The sequence below is a fragment of the Culex pipiens genome, chromosome 2 (assembly GCF_016801865.2).
Source record: "Culex pipiens pallens isolate TS chromosome 2, TS_CPP_V2, whole genome shotgun sequence".
Taxonomy (NCBI): domain Eukaryota; kingdom Metazoa; phylum Arthropoda; class Insecta; order Diptera; family Culicidae; genus Culex; species Culex pipiens.
The window spans coordinates 58,214,792-58,237,286 of NC_068938.1; the positions used below are offsets into that span (position 1 = coordinate 58,214,792).

At 35.1% G+C, this 22,495-nt stretch overlaps 2 protein-coding genes across 3 annotated transcripts in view; one reads left to right on the forward strand and one right to left on the reverse strand.

The window, feature by feature from the left end:
- The window catches only part of LOC120430152 (uncharacterized), a 323,078-nt gene that overhangs the window by 251,046 nt on the left and 49,537 nt on the right, over positions 1-22,495 (reverse strand). For both annotated transcript variants that reach the window (XM_052708333.1, XM_052708332.1), the window contains exon 2: positions 2,479-3,293. In XM_052708333.1, coding sequence (XP_052564293.1) covers positions 2,479-2,539 — 61 coding nt within the window. In that variant the 5' untranslated portion in view covers positions 2,540-3,293. The remainder of the gene's footprint in view (positions 1-2,478; positions 3,294-22,495) is intronic.
- LOC120418641 (probable cytochrome P450 4d14) lies at positions 19,172-20,705 on the forward strand. Its single transcript, XM_039581087.2, has one exon. The coding sequence runs from the start codon at positions 19,180-19,182 to the stop codon at positions 20,686-20,688; it is 1,509 nt and encodes a 502-aa protein (XP_039437021.1). The 5' UTR covers positions 19,172-19,179; the 3' UTR covers positions 20,689-20,705.

Below are 22,495 nucleotides of genomic sequence, written 5' to 3' on the forward strand. Positions count from 1 at the left end.
TGGTATTGCCATGGTTTAATTTTTAGGTATTCCCGCGCCCTTGGAAAATCAAATTTTGGTATTCCTGTGGTCTTCCACATACATGATTTTGGTATGATTTCATGGTATTTTACCATCTATTACTGGGCAACCAAGAGCACATTTTGGTCGCTGGTATTTGCACAAGTAATACCAAAATTTGGTATTTTCATACCATTTTTAGTGCAGCAGTTGCAGTTAGTGAAAAAATGGAAATGATCCATATGCAACAGCCAAATCTACTCACCTGCTGATTCCATGTTGTTCTTAGTGATATTCTTCACCACATCGAATGCATTTGTCATTGATGAACGGCCTGTGCTTGAAGTTCTTGAAGCTTCTGAAAAATAACAAGATTGAAAAATAAGTGTTATCAAAATGAAACTGGATTGGAATTCACCAAATTTCAATAATCTGTCGATTGACTCGTTTTTCAAAGTATTTGGTTATCCCGACTTAGAGAAATTTCAAAGATTTAAAAAAAAATCTTAGTGGGTATATAAAAAAAATTGAAAATCTTTAAAAAATTAGGGTTTTAAGTCATTTTAGCGCGAAATTAATTATCTCGTCAAAATAATTCCAAAATGTGGCATCCTGACTTAGAAAATTTTCCACAATTTCAAGTAATTTCTTTAAGGGGTATATCATAAATGTTTAAAATCAAGTTTGAAATTTCCGGTTTTCAATAAAGGCATTCGCTTTGAGGCATCATTTTAGCGCAAAATTAATTATTTTGTCAAAATTTGGTCAAAATTTTCCCATAGTTTCAGAGGAATTTGATAAAATACTGAAATACTAAAAAATTACCAAAATGTGGTGTTCGACTATTGACAAATTCTGCAATTTTGCAATATCAAAACAATGCCTTAAATTGGTATGATACCACATTTTGCTATTGCATAATCCTTAAGACAAATTTGAAAGGGTCCAGGAATACCAAAATTTGGTATTGATACCAGAGAAATGTATTATTACGCATTTCCCTTGTTATTTACCCATGCTCGGGGTGTGGACATTTTGTCAAGAGTGAAATTCCAATGTGAATTTTAATGCTCTACACTTTTTTCTAGAGTAAAAAGCGATCCGAGTTGATCCTGAACAGTTATAAGCGATTCAAAAATGACCCTGAAATCTATTAATTGTTGTCGTTACCCTAATCTAAATGGTTCTTTTAAGTTGTTTTAAGAAGTTACTTAAAAAAGGAAGGTAATTGGGAAATTTTGTATTGTAATCTTATCGATAGTGATCAAATATTCATAACAAATTGATGGAACATCCCAAGTAACATTTTTTCCAGGAGTTCTACAAGAGCTCTTCAAGATAGCTACAGCATAGCAGTTTGGACCGCGGTAGGATAAAACTCTCTTCAAGTACTCTTCCAAACTCCTGAAGAAGTTTTGAAGATAATTTTATCCTACCGCGGTCCAAACTGCTATGCTGTAGCTATCTTGAAGAGCTCTTGTAGAACTCCTGGAAAAAAATGTTACTTGGGATGTGATAAATACTTTATTTTTTAAACATTGTCAGTGGCTTTTCCGAAGAAATATCTTGTTAAGGGTACACAGCAACCAAAGAAGTTGTTGTCTTCTAATTTCAAAATTGTTGAACTTACGAACCCAATTCTGAAATAATTTGATTGTAAAAAATTAAAAATTTTGTTGTAAATCTTTTTGAATATACTAGCTTAGCGGATGAATAAGAAAATATATCGATTGTTCCCGTAGTTTTGAAGATACTAAAATGTCTGTAAAAAAAATCTGGGTGTAAAAGCTCTGGATGATGTGCACCATTTAATCAATAAAAAGAATAAGTTGCACTAAACCCCCGAATTACTCTGTAAAAAAGCGGAAAAGCCCCTCTTTCACGGTGGCAAACATTACATTTAACTAGTTTTTATCATAAGGCGTCATCCATAAAGTATGTCACGCTCGAGAGGGGGAGGGGGGGGTCTGAGCAAGTGTGACATTGCATGTTATAAGTATAGGAAAAGCGTGACAAAGGGGTGGAGGGGGAGTAAATTTTGGCTGATTTTTGCGTGACGTACTTTATGGATGAAGCCTAAGGTACTCAAAAAAATAAACCATGCAAAAAATTTAAAATACACCCAGTAAGCTTACTTGATCCGCAGTGTTCCGGCAAAATTTTAATTTAGATTTGAAAGAATGGCGTGTAAAGTGTAAATCCAGAATAGATAAAAAAAGATCCTTACTTTGTTGAATACTGGGAGCACATCGTTCATCGAAATTGATGTAATTGAGTAGAGTTGATTTTTTTTATGTAACGTATGTTCCATGTCGGATGATAATGATTTAATTTTATTAAATGTTTGATGCCCTTGATTTGGATCAATATTTAATTAATAATAAATAAAATATATCATTTAAAGCCTATTCTAAATAAATTTCCTGTAAAAAAAACAGTATAAAGATAAAAATGCTCAACACAGTCCCCACCACCTACCTGCCACTATCAGCAAACAGAGTATCGGGAGCCGTAAATCCATTGCCGCTGGGAGCCACATATTTGGTTCCTGGTGCTGCTGCTTCTGGTGCTAATTTTTTACTCCTTTATCATACGATGATGGTTCTGGTGAGGGCGGTTGTGGTGCTGGCTCTGCCCGGCGAATGCATACGAAAAAAGCACTCCCACACACCCACACACAAACTCGCTTCTTTTGGTTTCGGGTTGAATTTTCACCCTCCCCTCTCAAAAAGGTGCTCGCTTGTTTTGCAACGTGGTGGGAAAAGCTCGCACCTCCCCGCAAGCGTGGCCTCAATTTAGCCCTCTCCGGTGGGTGATTCCTTTTCACGGGTCAAAACACACCCTCACACACTCACACACACACGAGGGTGTGCAGAGAAAACGCTTTTTTGCCGCGCGAAAAAAAAAACCAGCACACGGAACGATGAGCACGTATTTTCGGTAACGCTTTTCCTATTATTGTTATTTCCTTCACTTTTGGTTAAGCGCTTTTCACTGGCAGCGCTTTTGAGTCGTTTTTACACTTTTTTTTCTCCTTTTTATTTCTTTACTTTTTCACCTCTTCCTGTGAACTTTTTCCCCTTTTTTGCGTTGTTTTTTTTTCTTTCTTTCTGCAAACCCCTTTTCCCTTCTTTTACTCATTCACTTTTGCCAGTTTTGAGCTGGCGCTGTTTTGCTTGTTTTTGCGCCCAGCCTTGTTTTCAGAACTCATTTCCCACTTTACACTTTCGGGGTTCGGCGCTAAGGCGTTTGTGTAAATTGGCGACTCCGGCAGCTTCCAGCAAACTCGAACGCTTGAGGTGAGCCGAGGGTTGGGAAGAAAGAAGGAAAAAGTTTTTCGTTAAATGTGCGATGAAATAAACAAAATGGGAAACACTTTTCGTTTGGGAATTAAGTGTAAGCGAGGGGGGATGGTTTTGTCTCGTAGTTTTTTTTTGCTTCTGCCAGAGATTGGGATGTGAAACTTTGGGTCGTAATTCGTGCAAGTTTGCAGACACTGCAAACTGTTGGACAGCCGGTTTTTGGAGCTCGAATGTGTTGGAAACTTTACGCATTAATTTACATACTCCTGCTGGAGCTTCCATATCTTTTAATGCTACGGTGAGATTTGGAATGTAATGAAATGCAACTGTGTGGATAATTTTGAGTTTTTATGCGTTTTTACTTTATCACTATTTAAATAAATTTAAATCTTTCCTTTTAAAATTCCTCAACATCGATGACGTGACGTTTGATTCGGGGCTGTAAAATCAGAGTCAGAGTTTGAATCGGAGCCAGATGGTCAACAAGCTCTAAGAATCAGCAGTTGGAATCACTGAATCATAAGAAATTATCAAATCAACCGAATCTAGAGTCGAGGTCGGAATCTAAAGTTGAAGTCACTAACTTATCGCAAAATGATTTTTCTTTCTATTTTTTTTTTATTTGGGTAAAACTTTGTCCATGCCTTTAATATGTCAAAAAAAAACCTTTTTATATAAAAAGTATTTCCATGCGTGGAGGTCATAGAAAATGGGCACGTGAGTATTCGAAAATCAGTAAGATCTTCGATCGATTTGATGTTTGCAGAAAAAAGTTCAAAGATTTTTTTTATGTCTTTGATACTTCATTTGTCATTTTTTGGCCAAGAGTAGGGCAAAATCTGGAGATAAGATTTTTGCAAATAAAATCGCAAAAAAAAAAATTAAAAATCATTTGTAGATGCAAAACCGAATTTTACAACCGAACATAACTTGACATCTTTTTTCAAGAGCACCGTTTTCGAGATTGAGACATTTAAAGCTGTTTTTTTTCGATTTTTTTTTCACTGTTTGTTCGATTCAAAATATTGCATCGGTTAAAATTGAGGAAAAAACTTAAAATAAATTTAGCAATGGTCTTATTTTTGTTTGATGTTTTTAATTTGACGATTAACTCAAAAAACTAGTTTTGTTATCCTTTATTTTTTTACTTAAAAAAATATAATAAGGCTTAGGCAATAATTTCTTACTTCAAATCCAACTTCAGTTTTTTCACCAACTTCAAAAAATATATTTAAAGATTGATTGATCGAAAGGTCATTTTTAACCGCTGCCAAAATGTCAGGATTTGCTTCAAGAACGTGATTTTTACAGCATAGTTTTCTTAACATTCCAACTCCTAACCCCCCAAAAAAGTTAAAACGGTAATTTCAGTTTCGGGTATGCCTAAATCAATTGGGACGATTCTTTTTTTCCAGATGATTCAATAAAAGGCGTCCAATTATCACTTTTTCGGGTTCACAATTTCCTGGGAATTCCCGTCGTAAGATATTTGTTTTTTATTAAATTTATTATGTTTTTAAGCTAAAATTCATAGAATAAGCTGTTAATTGGAAATAATCTTCACTCCAATCTGAACAAAGACACCAGAGCAATTCTCTACGAAATCGGTCTTTTTTTTAGAATTTTAATTTTTGTATTTTTTAATCCGGCTGAAACTTTTTTGGTGCCTTAAGTGTTCCCAAAGAAGCCATTTTGCATCATTAGTTTGTCCATATAATTTTCCATACAATTTTGGCAGCTGTCCATACAAAAATGATGTATGAAAATTCAAAAATCTGTATCTTTTGAAGGAATTTTTTGATCGATTTGGTGTCTTCGGCAAAGTTGTAGGTATGGATAAGGACTACACTGAAAAAAATGATACAAGGTAAAAAAAATTGGTAATTTTTAATTTAACTTTTTATCACTAAAACTTGATTTGCAAAAAAACACTATTTTTATTTTTTTTTATTTTTTGATATGTTTTAGAGGACATAAAATGCCAACTTTTCAGAAATTTCCAGGTTGTGCAAAAAATATTGACCGAGTTATGATTTTTTTTAATAAATACTGATTTTTTCAAAAAATCGAAATATTGATCGCAAAAATTTTTCAACTTCATTTTTCGATGTAAAATCAAATTTGCAATCAAAAAGTACTTTAGTGAAATTTTCATAAAGTGCACCGTTTTCAAGTTAAATCCATATTTAGGTGACTTTTTTAAGAATAGTCGCAGATTTTAATTTTTTAAAATTAGTGCACATGTTTGCAACCTTTTGGAAATTTTTTTTTTAAAAGCTGAGAAAATTTTCTATATTTTGCTTCTTCGGACTTTGTTGATACGACCTTTAGTTGCTGAGATATTGCCATACAAAGGTTAAAAAACAGGAAAATTGATGTTTTCTAAGTCTCACCCAAACAGCCCACCATTTTTTAATGTCGATATCTATACATATGTCGATTTGATTATACATCGAAAAATGAAGTTGAAAATTTTTTGCGACCAATATTTCGATTTTTTGAAAAAATCAGTATTGATTCAAAAATTCATAACTCACTCAAAGATTTTTTGCACAACCTGGAAATTTCTGAAAAGTTGGCATTTTATGTCCTCTAAAACATATCAAAAAATAAAAAAATTAAAAATAGTGTTTTTTTTGCAAATCAAGTTTTAGTGATAAAAAGTTAAATAAAAAATCACCAATTTTTTTTTACCGTGTATCATTTTTTTCAGTGTAGTCCGTATCCATACCTACAACTTTGCCGAAGACACCAAATCGATCAAAAAATTCCTTCAAAAGATACAGATTTTTGAATTTTCATACATCATTTTTGTATGGGCAGCTGCCAAATTTGTATGGAAAATTATATGGACAAACTAATGATGCAAAATGGCTTCTTTGGGCATACCGAAAGCACCAAAAAAGTTTCAGTCGGATTAAAAAATACAAAAAAATCGAATTACCGAAATCCTAGAGAACTGCTCACCAGTTTTCAGAAAGCTTAAAATATATTTAAGCACTGTTATTTTTCGTTCGTTGCTTTAGATTTAATTTAGACCAACATTTGATTTAAATTTATAAGTTTCTTATTAATTTATTTCTTTTATTTATTTTTTTATATGACATGACTACAACAGCTTAAAAAATCTTTGAACTGTTAAAAAAAAGAAACAAAAACAATGTTAAATCTTAGACAAGTTCAGAATTTCATGTTTAATATAAAAAATATTTTACAAATTATCTTGAAGTCTCTACTGCCTATTGGGGGAAATCGGGACTACAATCTGATCTGGAATTCAGTGTAATTATTGTTTTGTTCTGTTCCTCTTTAAACCAAAATCAATCAAAACATGTTGTTAAAAAATTGGCTTAAACAGCTGTCTTAATTCGTTACTTTTGTCCTGATTTGCTCCAGATGCCGGTGTTTGATGAAAAATAATTAAATATGATATTTTTTTCAAGTTTGAAATCATAAAAAAACGTAAATATAATACAAAGTCTTTTTAATAATATTTAATGCTATATAAATATAAATAATATAAATTAGAAAACATTTAAAACGATAGACATTTTGGGGATCTGTAAATTAATTTTTTTTCATCCAATCCACAACGAAACCTCAATTTTCAGACCATAATTTGATAATTTTTTTTCGAGAATTCCTGGGACAAAATATAAAAAAATCGGGATTCGGGAATTCCCGGATTTGAAAAAATTCTGGACATTTTGTCCTGGGACTTCCCGGGATAGACGCACTAATTTAAGACGATTATTATTTTTTTTTTTTTTTTTGCTTAACTCAATTTGTTCAAATCTGTTATTTCTGCCATCGAAAACATCGTTCCAACACAAAACTACCGATTTACGAAAGTCCAACTTTTCACCATCATTTTCACATAAACATCCAAGAGAGGTTTAATCGGTTAAAATAGCGTGGATTTTTTTAAATGTCATATTTACAAAAATTGTCCAGAAATGCAATTTTTCGGACCACATGCGGCATTAGGCAACCTTGGTGGTTGAACTTATATATTCAGGTTTAATTATTCCGGCCAAGAAACTTCTATTCCCAAAAAAACGAAACTAAACTATTGGCACTACGCCCCCCGGGACATGGCCTTCCTCTAACGTGGGATTTCTGCTCCAGCGCCTCTGACGAGACAGGAGAAACCGGGACCGACGTTTTACTTCACCATCCGATAGAAGCTCAGTGGATACGGCGGGAATCGAACCCGCGTCTCATAGCATCATCGGGATCGGCAGCCGAAGCCGTTACCCCTGTGCCACGAGACCCACACCCAATTTGATCCAAATCTGAGCACTTTTGTTTTCGGCCGTACTGTTCATGTGGGGAATTGCTGTACATGAGTTTTTAGCTATGAGTAATCGCCAAGTACTTTATTTAAAAAAAATAATAAATAAAATAAATGTGATTTTTCATTGATTTCGACTTCTCGGATTTCGATGAAACTTTGTTGACCAGTTATCCAAACAGACTTAGTCAATCTAGTTAATTACACTTTAAAAAATATCCTGTTGTCCTCGGAATAAAAATAAAAGTCTTAAATGGTCAAAAAACCTACTTGTTACCGAAATTATTTTTTTTTTCCCCAATATAACTTAAAATGATAAGCCTTAGCACATTGGTTAATTCCGAGACTTTTATGTAAAACTGTCTAAAGAATCGAATCTCGAGGTCATTTTTTGAAATATTTAGTTTTCAAAAGTATGGTTTTGATAAATAAGTTTTTTTTTTAATTAGGAAAACCCCTCTAATTTTCTCCAAGTTGGTCTTTGAACACATCTAAAAAAGACAAATGTCCGTTTGAAAAGGTTAATGCAGAATTATCACCCTGAGATCAAATGGATTTTTAAGCTTAACTATTTCCTTATAAAACATAGAAGAAAATTTGTTATAAATATAAAATACCCATTTTTTATGTTCACATGAAAACCCACACGCACACTTTTCCATTGAATTTTCTTCAATTATCATTATCACACATTTAATAAGCTCAATCATTTCTTCCATTCATCCTCCCCTGACCTCATTTTTTGCCACAGTAACAGTTATTTAAGTCAACAGAATGTATTTCCCTCCCTCATTTCAGCTTGAATAGCACCAGACTTTTTTTTCGATGTAAAAAAATCAAAAACAGAACAAAAATGGAATCCCACCAACAGCGAACCAAATTTATTCTCCTCCTGCAACCCTCAAACCCCTCGAATTCGTCGCACCATTGGCTGTTTTTATGTGGATTATTTTAATTTTATGTTTTATTCACTCGCTATCTTCCTCTCTCCTTTTCAACCACCCAACCCAGTCCAATGTTCGCAACTGTCCTTTTCTGGGAGAGATGAGGGCGCGCTACTGGCGTGGCGCCTCTAGTTGGCCGTGTTACTTTCATCCACCCACCCAAAGGGGGGGAGTGTTGGTTTGTTTGTTGTTGGCATTATTTTCCCCCGTTTGTTCGCTCGTTTTTTTTCTTTTTCGTCAACACCAGCCTCGACGCAATTTTCCCCGGAAGTCTTCCGAGAATCACGATACACGTCTCCTCGCGGGAAAATGGGCAATCTGCAATGGAAAAAAAGAGAAAAAAAGGAAAGAATTGTGCATGAGTTACAATTCGTTAGTGAATGTGGGAAGGGTGCGGTTGTCAGTGTGAGTGTGTGTGTGTCTGTGATTGTGCCTTCGTTAGTGTGAGAAAAATACATAAATAACAAATGATATACATGAGACGAGACACGTCGGGGAGCGCTCGTTGCAGGTTGTTTCGAATGTTACAGCATTCCATGGGGCACAGAAAAAAAAATGTCCATTTCACAAGCTCCAATCGAGCCTTTTTGTTATAAATGTTGCTGTTTTATCAATTGCAAATTCGAATAATTTTAGTAAAGTTTGAGCATAAACTTCAAAAATAAAAACGTTGTTTTTTGCAATCTTTAAATTCCACCCATTTCTTTTAATCATATTTTCAAAATACAACATGATATAATCTAAATATTCTTAATCCAATTCACTTAACAATTAAGGAAACGATGATCAATTCTGTTGATATTCTTTTGCTCATAAGTTATAATCATCAGAAGAAAGTTGACAAGTGAAATTGATTGGTTGGCGATTATTCCATCCCTGCTCATAACATTTCCTAACAGAAATACTTTTTCTAGACATTCCCAACGAAGCATAGTGTACTTTTTTTGAGAGGAATTAACAAATCAAGTTTGTTGTTATATCTTAATTCATCTCAAGGATTAATGTTAAAATGTGAAAACAAGCTTAAAATCATTAATATCCTAAAGACATAAAAACCAGGAAGTAAACAAAAAGAGGTTAAGTATGAACGAATAAAAAAAGCCTACTAAAATTTTAAAAATAAAGTTATTAAACAAATGCTTAACCAAATAAATTGAATTAAATTCAAAGAAGAAAATGCGATCAAAGATGAAGTCTCCAAAAATCTTATAACAATGTGCCATTCCAATCATGTTTGGAAAGGTTGTGCCGGGATATCAACTTCATCAAAACTAACGGTTCAAATTCTTCGCAAGTTAGATAAAAAAAATCTGATAATAGCTCATTATTTTAAGCAGTGCTACCAGTTGCTGTTATAATGTTGAACAATCATATCTTATTATAAGTGCAAGACAGCATTATCAAAATTTTAGGGAAACCCGTGCATTTTTCAACCTCAAAAAAAAAAATAAGGAACTTAAGTGAGAACTTTAAACGAACATTTCATATGCCCAATTCAAAAAATATTTATACATGAAAGTAGGTCTATGACCTTCAACCAAAAATTTAATTTCAAAGCTTTTCCGTTTATAAAAGAGATAAAAATCAACAGTTTAAAACTGTTTTATATGGTCTTAACTTCATGAAAAAAATCAAAGGCTTTGACTGTCAACAAAGAATGTTAAATATTGTTATATAAAATGTATCATATCTCGCTTACATTTTCAAAAGGTCCTATGTACATAGGAAAACCATGGCGCATTGGTTGTTTTGAAAAAGTAATCTAGTTATAAAAAATGCAACTTTGTATGAAACTTTTATTATTTGTTCTGTTAAAAATAAGGGATTTTATTGAATGAAAAAAAAAGGACAAATATTTTCATAAAATAATTGCTTTGCTATTATTTCTAAAAAACAAATCCATGAAAACAATTCTTCAAAGATTTTCATAAAAACAGTTTATTTTGCTTTTTGATAGAGTGTCCAATTTAAATTTTCGGAAAACAGGATAAATATTTTCCAAATCCCAGGATAGGATCACAGAATAATTCGAAAATAGTCATGCATACATTTTCAAAATATTGTTAAGTTTTAAAGCTTAAAATAATAGAGTTAGTTAATTACTTTTAAGTGTTGATAATCGAGGCTACAATCTGAACATGGTACGCAGTTTTCGATAACTTTAGAGCATTTAAAAATAATAAGTAACATTTTGCAAATATTTGGATTTTAAATTGATAACAATTCTTTATCCAATTCAGAGTAAATATGTTTTGCTCAATTCGTTTTAAAATGACTAGAAAAGCTTATTTTTTAACTGTTTTTAATAAAGTCTGGAAAAATAAAAAAATGAAGGGATTTTTTTTCATTTTGAATTTGATGTTCGGTATAAAAACTATTTCTCTGTTCCCCGGGAATTCTGATTAGAGAAATCCCGTGATCTACTCTAGGAGCGTTATTTTATTACGTAAAAAAATGAGTTTTGGACCACCTAGTAACAAAATTTCCATACAAATTTAAAAAAATGTATATAGCGTAACACGGCCTTTGACCCCACCACTCTCCCCCAACAGCGTTACATAATAAATGAAAGCTCCCTTTTTTAAATGTTTATAGTGATTTCTTTTAATTCTGAAAATATATTTGTCAATTCGATGAGAAATTGAAAAAAACATGTTTTGGGATGCTATTTTAAAATATTTGTTTCCAAGATGGACGACGATGCGAGAGTTTTTTTTTTGAAAAAAAAACCCTATAAAAATCCCAAAAAATGATTTCAAATCAGTTTTGAGGGTTTATCAAAACTATTCAAAATTCTGCATTAAAAAGCTAGACTTTGCCGAAGTAAAATCGTCCGTTATGCATAAGGAATCGATGAACAAAGTTTCATCAAAAAATAAAAAACAAAAGAAAATGTCCATAAAAAATAAATTTAAGAAGCAATTTCGAAAAATAAGAACTGTTTATAAGATGAAATTATCTAACATTCAAGCATTCTTTTACATCTAACATACAAGCATTCTTTTACAAAAAAAATATTACGAAAGGGATTTTGGAATTATTTTGATGTAAAGATAAGATAAACTGGTCGAACATTGGTCTATTTTCTGCGGATCTAATTTTATATGAATTCAATTAAAATTGCCATGTTTCCTGAAGGAAGTCTGTTTAACTAGGCTATGGTAAAATTCTCGAAAATTAAATTACAAAACATAGAATTTTCGATTTTTTAATTCTAACGCTATCGAACATATTCACTTTGAATGAAACATGTAGAGCGTCCAATTTCCCGTCCCGGGAAAAAAAATTCCCGGGAATTCCCGGGATTTCCCGAAAAAAAAATTTTTTTTCCGTTTCCCGGGAAATTTATAAATTTCCCGGGAATTCCCGAAATTCAAGCTTAAGTGTACATTTTCTTAAATTTTTGGAACAATTTTTTGAAAATGCTCTGAAAAAATAATAAATGAACAAACTCAACATGATTTTGTTCAATTAAATGTATTGTTTGGTTTAAATATAATTAATCAGATTATAAGAAATTATGATATCAGAATTATTTCTGATAATACTATTTTTTCAAGCAACTGGGAATAGATCTTGCTTAATGAGCATTAAATTATTACAATTAGGTAAGCTTTTAACAGATTAATGTTATTTCATCAAAACAATATTAACTCCTTACCTCCAAATTAAAATTGAGATTTTTTTACGTTTTTGTTTACCATGATCAAATAAGATGAAAATAGAAATTGTGCAAAAAGAATTAAGTCATTTGGTTGAATACCTAGTACTAAAGAAATTACAATTTGAAGTAAAAGAATTATGGAGCACTGGTGCAACAACAGGTGTTAGAGGGTTAAATGTGAAAAATTAAAGACTTTTTTGTTGAATGATGTTAATTTATCGTATAATTTATATCATGTTGCTTAATAATAAAAAAAAATCATTGAAAAATTACTTTCTATTGTTTGTTCTCAAAAAATGCAAAAAATATATTCAAAGATTGCTTCAAATATTTGAAAACATTGGGTTGTTTGGAGTAAAACCAACACTAAAAAGCTTAACCATTTGTTCAAGAGCTGAAACCAGTATTTGTCATGAAAAACATAATTTCTGTATGTTTTTTTTTTTTTTTCTCATTTCAATAAACTGGTCACAGAGGCAAGTTTAAAATTTCTCATCAAAAAATACCAAAATACATTTTCTTGTAGTTGAATGATTTTTTACTTGCAGTCAAGCTGTTAATTGATCTTCACACTTATTTCAACCATTAATGTTGATGTCCTATACAATTTTCTTGCTTAATATTAATTAAAACCAAGATCATAACAATTTTCAATAAATTTTAAATTTCCCGTTTCCCGGGAAATTTGTAACCCCGTGAAATTTGACGCTCTAGAAACATGGTAAGATTGTCTACAGTTTAGTCATTTGCAATGAAAGTAGTTTCTTAACTATTTTTTTAACATTTTCTTGATTTTTTTGTCGGACTTTTGGAACAGTTTTGAGTTTTGAAAGTCCAAACTTCCAAAAATGTATGAAAAACATGTAGCAGTTGAATAACATCATTTTTGCCAGTGCAATCCCATCCATCAAGGATATGCGTAAAATTCCACGCTTTCCAAATGGCATCATCTTTATTTATGAAACAGTCAAAGCCGGGCGGGCTCATTCAGGCGCTTGTGTGTCGAGTCGATTCGCGTCGTCTCGACGGAAATGGGTTTACGTAAAATGCGCATAATTCCCATTTACGGCAGCCGCTGTGCGTGAAAATGTTACATTTCAGAGCCGGTGCCGGTGGAGAAGGTGCACGGCCTCGAATCATGAGTAATGGGTAATCAATTGGTTTGACCTGAGGCCTGACTGAGGGTGGGAATGGGACATAAAAGTGGTCACACGGTAGCAACGACACGGTTGACACGTAGTAATACCCGCGGTGGTGTAATGTCACCCAACCGTTGACACACGGGGTCACCAGCAGTAATGGCTTTCCGCCATAATTGTGGGGATCACGTGCCCACGTGACAATAAATTGACGAGGCACTTCTGGGAGGGCTTATTGAACTCGATATGTTTTGAGTGATTGTTTCATATTAGTAATTCTAAATAGTTTGAAAAGCTCAAATGGAGTACATGTTTTAAGTACACAGAAGATATTATTTCAAATAATGCAAATTAAATGCAATGAAAATTGCTTTCAATATATTCAAAACATAATAGCAATCGTTTCACAGCAATTTCCACCAATATTTCACGACACCCCGGAAAAGCTCCATTCAGTTCTACGTGCCGCCAACGACAGAGAAGAGATGTGACCCCAATTAGGCAGCCTTAATTTTTCTTCCTCCAGCTCCTAAACCGAACCCAAAACTACGCCATCTTTGCGCCAACGAAACCGCCGAATCTGGTCCAGCAGGGGCACGCGAACCGACGGCGGAATTAGGAAGGTAAATTATAGCCCTTATCAGCATTTACACGCGCTGGTCTCGGAGAAAAATGTCTGCCACCCCCTGGGAGGTCCGCAGCTTTGGTGTGCCCATTAATATTAAAGTGTTCACTTCATTAATCTTTCGTTTGGTGGAAATCCCGAAAAAGATCGGCTTAAGGGTTTGCCCACCAAAAATCCACGAAAGCTTGTACTTTGTGGGGGTGTTCTTCAAAAACGGAGCAACAGAAGGGCTTTTGCAACCCATCATCGCTGGTAAGAAGCGATTTTTCGTCGAAAAGGGGTTTTTTGTACGCTTAAAGCGAACTAAATTAATTATTTATGCAACCCCAATCTGCGCTGATTACTCTGAAACCCTTTTTTTCTTCTTAGTGTTGTTGTTTCTTTCGCGTATCGACGAATTTTGTCCTGAGAGAGAGAGCGGAAAAAGCCATCATCTTTGGCTGGACGTCCATTGACGAAAACTTTGAAGCCGGGCTTTGAACGGAACGGAACTTGGCTTTCAGCGAAGGGTAGAGGAGATTTTTGCACTTTATCATGAACTCTTTTTTTTCTTCTTCCTGCTCCTGTGTTAATTGAAAGAAATGCTGCTGTGCACTATGGGAAAGTCGGTGTAAATTTGGTTTAAAAGAGATTCATGTTTAGTTAAATTTAAGTTAGTGCCATCCATAAACCAGGTGGAAACTTTTTTGGAATTACCAAAATGTAGTTCAAATGTATGCAACAGTCCGAAGTTTATTTCAAAAATATTTATTAATATGTTTTGTTTTTAGCAACTAAAAAGTACTAAAGTAAAATTTTGATGAAGTGCACCTTATGTAACGTAAAACCAATCTTAGGTAATGTTCCAAAAGTCGATTTTTTTTTTAAAGTGTCGTTTTCTGATGTCCATAAAAAAGTTATTTTTACCTAACTCTAACATTTCTAACAAAAGAGATAAAATAATCAATTTAAACCTATAAGGAATTTATCCTTTTTGTAAAGTTAGGGTTGATTTTGAGTTGGTTTTTGGAGAAATTAGAATTTTACAATTTTTTAAAGTTGAAATACCGTTTTTCTGATTGTATTTTATATTTGCATTGCCATATCTCAGCAACCAAAGCCGTATTATCAAAGTTCAAAATTAGACAAATGTAGGGCATTTCCTGAGCATTTAAAAAAATATGTTGGCGAAAATGGGCACTTAAAAAAAATTAAGAACTGCGAAATTATCCTCAAAAGTTACTTTTTGTTAAATTTTCAATAAAGGAACCTTTTATTCCATATTTGAATTTACATTAACAAATTATAGCAACAACGTAGGGGAAATATGCCCTTCCTTGGCCAATTCCTATTACAGACTTATCAGAACTTTGATCATGAATAACAGCTGCCATAAAGTGTTTTTGACTATTTCAAAGTAATAAATAGCACACATAAAAGTAAGTAACTCTGTTTTGTTGATGTTCCGTAAACCAGGGTGACAAATATAGGATTTCAATTTATTTTCAAATATTATTCGAATAGTAAGCTTGTCTCATGATTTAAATTTTTAAAACGTGTAATGTAAATCAGTAGTGCTTTAAAAACTCTGTCGCCCTGTTTCAAAAAAAAACTTTCAGGAACCCAAAAAAATTTTTTTAGGAACAATTAAAACTTGTTTTCCACATTATAGTTATCTAACTTTAAAAAATTTCAATTTTTATTTAAATCTACCTTTTCAAGTACGTTGAACACATTCATATCAAGGTCAGATTGAATAGCATCCAACTGCAAAAGTGATGAGAATAGGTTGAAAATTGTATTGTGATGAAAATGGGTATATTTCCCCTATTTGATTTTTTTAAATCATGCCGTTGCAAATACTTTGCAAAGTTATTTCGCTCCTCCCCCTTCCCCACCCCTTTCAAAATTGCACGAAAAATCTAAAAGCAAAACATATTTTTCAAAAAACTAATATTTTTTGTTAAACAGAAGTTTAATCAACTGAAATCAATCTAAATGCATTTTCCTGCATTGGTGATCATGTTAAGCATGTTTGGGCGCGTTTGAAATATTTTCAAGTTTTGTGAAATTCAGATGTACAGCTCCGCATTTTTTTTGCGATTTTTTTTATGTCCATTTGAAAAAATAAAGATTTCAAAACAACAGAACTAGTGTGAATTGCATTTTAAAACATTATTTTCATTCAAATGTTGAAACCTTTGCTAATAATGCATACAAAAATGTATACAAAAATCTATAATTTTATATGCTTTCAAAAATATGTAAATTTTGCATTCATGCTTAAGAATACTGCCAATTACTTTTGATAAAAAATAGCAGCAAATGAAGTTTGAATTGTTCTCATTTGATTTGATAATTAATTAATTAACCCTCTGCAACCCAACCCCGTCTTTAGACAGGCTTCAATTTAAAAAACACCAAAAATCAATTTTTCAATCAATTTTTGGTCTTTAAAAAGCATTGAAAAAACTCTTAAAATTTTAGAAAATTTAAGGGTTGGAAGTTTAACTTGTTTTATGTGACTTTGCCAATGTTTTTAAAAATGTATTTTTTTAGGGGTCAACTTTGGCTGTGTTTTTTACTAGCATTTCCTATGTTTTAAGTAAAAGGAAGTATGCAGTAATTCTTGTAGTGTCCTAGACTATGCCTCTACGCATTTTTTTTACAATTTAAATGATAATGGTGACATTTCATAGCAGAAATTGAGAAAAACAGGCAAAAAATTGTAAAAGTGACTGTAAAACACGAAAAAATTAGACAGGCAAACTGTAATGATAGGAGGTGGTAGAATAGGCCAAATACTACCAAAAACTAACATTAACTGAACAAGATAAATGCAAATTAAAATACTTAAAATGAAACAAGAAAAACATAAAACAAGAGAAGTAAAGTTTTTCGTAGAATAAAAGTTGATCAAATGGACCTTCTGAACAAATGAAAAATAAAAATGTTCGAAAAAAAATTGGGCAGTAGGGGAAATATACCCATTTTAAGCCTAATAAGCGGTCGTGTTTGAAAAATGCTGCATAATCTGGAGTGTTCCTTGAAATTTACTGAAACCAAGTACACCAACCAGAAGAGCAACTTTTTGTGAACATTTCAGTTTAATTTGATCTTTATCAAAAGTTATTCTATTCCTTTTACAAGCATTTAAAAAATAATAATTCCCAGGGGTATTTTAATCACACGAGAATGCACTTGGCCACGCCCACCTTTCTAATATCGGCTTAGCTCTTTTTTCTTCCAGCACTTTTTTGTGTCTGCCTATTGTTGCCATTTGTGACGAAATTTTAAGCGAACGCTCACGAAAAGTGGCATTTATAGGAAAAGTTTCCTGGCATCGCTGGCTGCGCTGCTGGTGGTGTTGGTGGCCATCCTTTGTTCTTTATTTGCCTTCGCTTCTCGCTCGGTTTTCTTCAGCCTTCGTTTAGAATTGGCTTTACGTCAAGTGACTCAGTGCGTTTGTTTTTATTTATGGCGCTTGCTAATTAATTACATGTTTCGAGACTACTTAACAAGTGAGTGACTAAAATATGGCCAAAAGAACATGTTCCCGGTAGTTGGAAGCAATTTTATCCCGAAATAGCTGTGTAAACTTGAGCGATAGTGAAAAGATGATTTTTGCGATATTCATTAAGCGGTTGATAGCTGCTCGCGTGTGTGTCAGTGTGTGCACGCAACGTGATGAGAAATGGTTTTGCAAAATATAAATTTTGATCAAAAGTGCATTAAATAAGATATTTTTGGCCAGTAAATGGCATAAATTTGTGTGCTTACTCAAGGCGGTGCTGTTGCTGGTAAAGTTATGGCAAAAATAGTATTTTTGGAGCTTTAATCGAGAAACAAACTCTCCATATGACGAAGATAGGTGTTTGAATAAAATAGACATAATTGCCCTATAGGGTTAAATATAAATAGAATTGCCTTGCTGAATTTTTTAAATGGTTCAGTAAAAAAAAAAAAACATTTATATATCAATCATGAAAATGCTAAGGTGCTTGTGAAAAACAGTGTGTTGCTGAGCTTTATTTAAGAAATTGAGCGATTTTTGCATTTTCAAAACATACAAATTGTTAAGGAATGTGAACGATATCGTGAAATTTTTATTAGTTTGTTTCAGTTTTTACTCATTTTTTTGCATTTCAAGGATTTTCACAAATGTGCATTGATTTAGTGAAAAATAAATGAATTTAATTTTTTGTAAACAATTTTTTTCAAAGGAATGCTTTCAAAAATAAATGAACAGCATCCATCCTTAAATAGGTGAGAGTCATCGTTAAAACATTTAAAAAGGCATATAATTTCCTGCATCTGATCAATGGTTATTATTAGGATATTATTAATTTATTCAAAAAAGCTCTTGAACCGTTTTAAATTGTTTTTGAATAATCTTTGAGAAAGAGTTGACTCATAAGTAATTCACTTCGTCAAATTCTCACCGTGCTCATGCCAAGAAAGGCATCATCACTTTATAGAAGCTTTTGGCCAAGAGAATATTCAATTTCAACAATTTCTCTCCATTCGCTTCTCGAAGCGAACTCACTTCAGCAGCATCCGTCTAGGATGATATTTTAATAATGAGCCGAAAATGCTTTTAAATAAAATTAATGTGTTTTTCGACCGTCCGTCAGGAATATCGGCGGCACCACCGACAGAGTTTTAAGTTTTCCCATTTTCATGAAAGGGGCGACCACTTTACTTCAACGGGTCCGGAATGTTTCAACCTCGGCGCACGGATTGGCGCGATAAATTTGAGCATTCACTTTAACTTTTGGCCGAAACTCGGTTTAGGGGTGCTTTTGGCAGCAACAAGCCATGAATCATGTTGGGACGGAGGGGGGTGCGTTTTTTTTTAGCAGAATCTGTGCCAAGAAGCTTGGTGGAGGGTACTGGGATGAAAATATTGTTTTTTCGTGTCGAGGCTATTATTGCTGCATCAAGTGAGGCGAAACAGCTTAGTGTGGCTAATGAATGTTGAGGACGAACAGCTTGTTGGTTTGAAGTTACTGGAGATTTTTACTTTATTTTTCGTCGTTGAAGCAAATTTAAGTAATTTTAATTGAATGTCTATAAAAAAAGGAAACTTTGCCCAAGCTCCCAAATTACCAAGAAATCTCACGGCTTATTCCTCCCTCCGATAAGACTAAACCAGCTGAGCTGATAACCGTACAGCGACACCCTGCCTTGTCCAGCAGGTCAGTTTATTTTGGTCCAACGCCGCAGCTCAACATGCTCGCGTTGATTCTGTTTACGGCGCTGATCATCGCCGTCGCGTACATCTGGCAGCAACGATCCCGCCTTCAGAAACCTTTCGAGTCCGTTCGGGGACCGCCCGCGCTACCCCTGCTAGGAAATGTCCACCAGCTGGTGACGAAGAGCTCGACGGAGATCTTCCAGTACATGCAAGACTTGGAGCGGGCGTACGGTCGCGTTTTCAAGATGGACGTCATGAGCCAGTTCTGGCTGTTCTTCACCGACGCCAACCACATCGAGCAGATTATGACCGGGGCGGAGTTCAACTGCAAGAGTGACGACTACGACATGCTGGTGGAGTGGCTCGGGACGGGACTGCTGATAAGCTGTGGCAATAAGTGGTTCACGCACAGGAAGGCGCTGACGTCAGCGTTTCACTTCAAGATCTTGGAGAACTTTGCGCAGGTGTTTGACGCGAAGAGTACGATTTTGGCGAGGAAGTTTTTGAGTGCTGAGGGGAAATCGGTGAAGATCTTCCCGTTGGTGAAATTGTGCACCTTGGATGTGATTGTGGAAACGGCCATGGGAATCAAGTCGGAAGCACAGACCAAGCAGTCCTGTTATACGGTGGCCGTTGAGGACATCGCCGCGATCGTGTTCCGGAGGATGTTTGACATACTCTACAATACGAAGTGGATCTTTAAATTGACAAGTTCGTTTGAACCGTATCAGAAGCATTTGAAGACGATCCACGAGTTCACGCTTGGTATCATCGAGAAGAAACGACAGGCTCTTCAAGAAGCTGGTTCCACGAAAGTAGTCAACACTAAAGAGGACTCCGATGTAGGACTCAAGTCCAAACAGGCCCTGCTGGACATTCTACTACAAGCCAACATTGACGGCAAGCCCCTAACCAACGAGGAAGTCCGCGAAGAAGTGGACACGTTCATGTTTGCCGGACACGACACCACGGCATCCGCCATCACCTTCATCCTCTTCTCCCTGGCAAAGCACCCGGACATCCAGCAAAAGGTCTACGAAGAAGTTCGCTCAGTGTTTGGTGACTCCAAGGACACCCCCACAACCCTTACCAACCTCAACGACCTCAAGTATCTAGAACTGGTCATCAAGGAGTCCCTCCGGATGTTCCCCCCTGTTCCGTTCATCTCCCGCAACACCTCGAAACAAGTCTCGCTAGCCGGACTAACCATCCCCCCAAACACCAACATATCGATCGGGATCTACAACATGCATCACAATCCAAACTACTTCCCCGATCCGGAACGATTCGTGCCGGAACGCTTCGAGGCGGAACGTGGTGCCGAGAAGCTGAATCCGTACGCGTACGTTCCGTTCAGCGCCGGCGGCAGGAACTGTATCGGGCAGAAGTTTGCCATGTACGAGCTGAAGGCGACCATCTCGAAGGTGGTGCGGTGGTGCAGGGTGGAGTTGGACCGGCCGGACTACAGGGTACAGCTGAAGGCGGAGATGATTCTGAAGCCGATGGATGAGATGCCGTTGAGGTTTTATGCGAGGGGGGAATAAATTTTGAATAATTTGAATCACTTTTCGATCAATTTGAAGAAGTTCCTAAAAAAAGGCATTCACACAGATCTTGGCGGTTTCTTTAGATAGATTTCTACATCTAAGACATCGATAGACGATATTGGGTTATTCGCAGAGTTACACGATAACACGAATACTTACATATATTAATTTAAATGAAATGGACTTCAGATTCTTGTTCGGTGATCAAAATTACACCTTAGAACAAAATTTTACACACATTGAAAGAATATCTTTGAACAGTGTGAATGCTCAATATCGTCCGGGAAGAATCCCCAACACCAGAGTAGCCGCAGCCGCTGTTGCGGAGAGAATGCGCTCACTGACTGAGCGTCGGTCCAACTGCCGAACTGTCATTTGGGCTCTATTTACAGCGGTACGATGGGGTCATATACAACAAGGTTGGCATAATTCTCACTAACAGTTATTTTTAATCTTGCAAAAAACGAAAGATTATTTATCGCATTTTCAAATCTCAGCAAAACACTAACTTTCAACTCGTCTCTGCAACAAAATGATGATAATCTCCATATATCATAAAACAAAATCATCAAAACACTCAACTTTAATTTAAGGAGGCCCCGGCTCCAAAACTTTTCACCTTCATTTCGTCGCAAGTTTGCCCTCACGAAATTGACGCCGGTAAAATTCTGCCAAATGTGACACATAATTTGAAGCAACTTTTCCTCCCACACCCACACACACACACACGCCAACTCTCAAACAGCAGCATAACTTGATTACAATTAAAGCCTCACGATGCGCAACCCCCAAAAGTGCCCTAATAAACGTGTCACCGTCTAAAAGGAGGTTCTTCCACGCCCCAACTCCTCCTTGGTGGCGTGACGAGGTGCTACACCGAGTGAGAGAGTGATATCCCCTGAAGAGTTTCACAGTCTGAAGAAGTGCGCCAAGAGGCGTAAAATTTGTCACTAATGTATGCACGGTGTCGACCTGCTACCGGCGTCGGCGGTGGCAACACGGCCTCCAAGTGACAGTCGCACGTGTGCCGGTGCCAACGGTACAGAGTATGAAGGCTGTTGCCTTGATTTTATGGAGTGGGATGGGAATAGGTTACGTAGCGTAAACCCTTTAGGAATTATCATTCAAATGAGTTGTTCTAAAGTTTTTTGAAATTTATTTCCGCAACTTGAATCCATACAGTCTTTTTGTCAGATGATGTAACTTGAGGTTTTTTTTATTTCGACATGAATGCATTTTTTTTTGAAGGAAAATTTCAAGAGATCTGGCTGATGACGTACACAGTAAAAAATTGTGTAAATTTGGAAGGTGTAATTTTGGATGGTTGAATATTACCTCTTTTATGATGTAAAAAAAAAGCAAAGCAATCCACTTTAACGACCCCCGGGTCTTTTGTGGTCTCTGTTGCAAGTTTCTGCTCATTTCTAGGCGTCCGAAGGTTATGTGTGATGAGTCACCCAAAACCTCTTTTACGCAAATGGACCGACGTTTTACTTCCCCATCCGATAGAAGGCCAGGAGGATAAGGCGGGAATCGAACCCGCGCCCCATAGCAACTTAGGGATCGGCAGCCGAAGCCGCTAACCACCGCGCCACGAGGCCCTCTGATGTAATTTTACCTCAATTTAGAGTGAAAAAGTTACATTACACCAGAAAAGTGGTAAAATTACAGATGATTTTTCAAATTTCCAATAGTTGGCAGCTTTTTTATTGATTTCAGGAGCAAGGCAACAATCACTAAAGTGGTTTAAGTAACGTTATTTATTTATTTGACGTAAATTTTCGGTGGGATTGTACATAGGAGT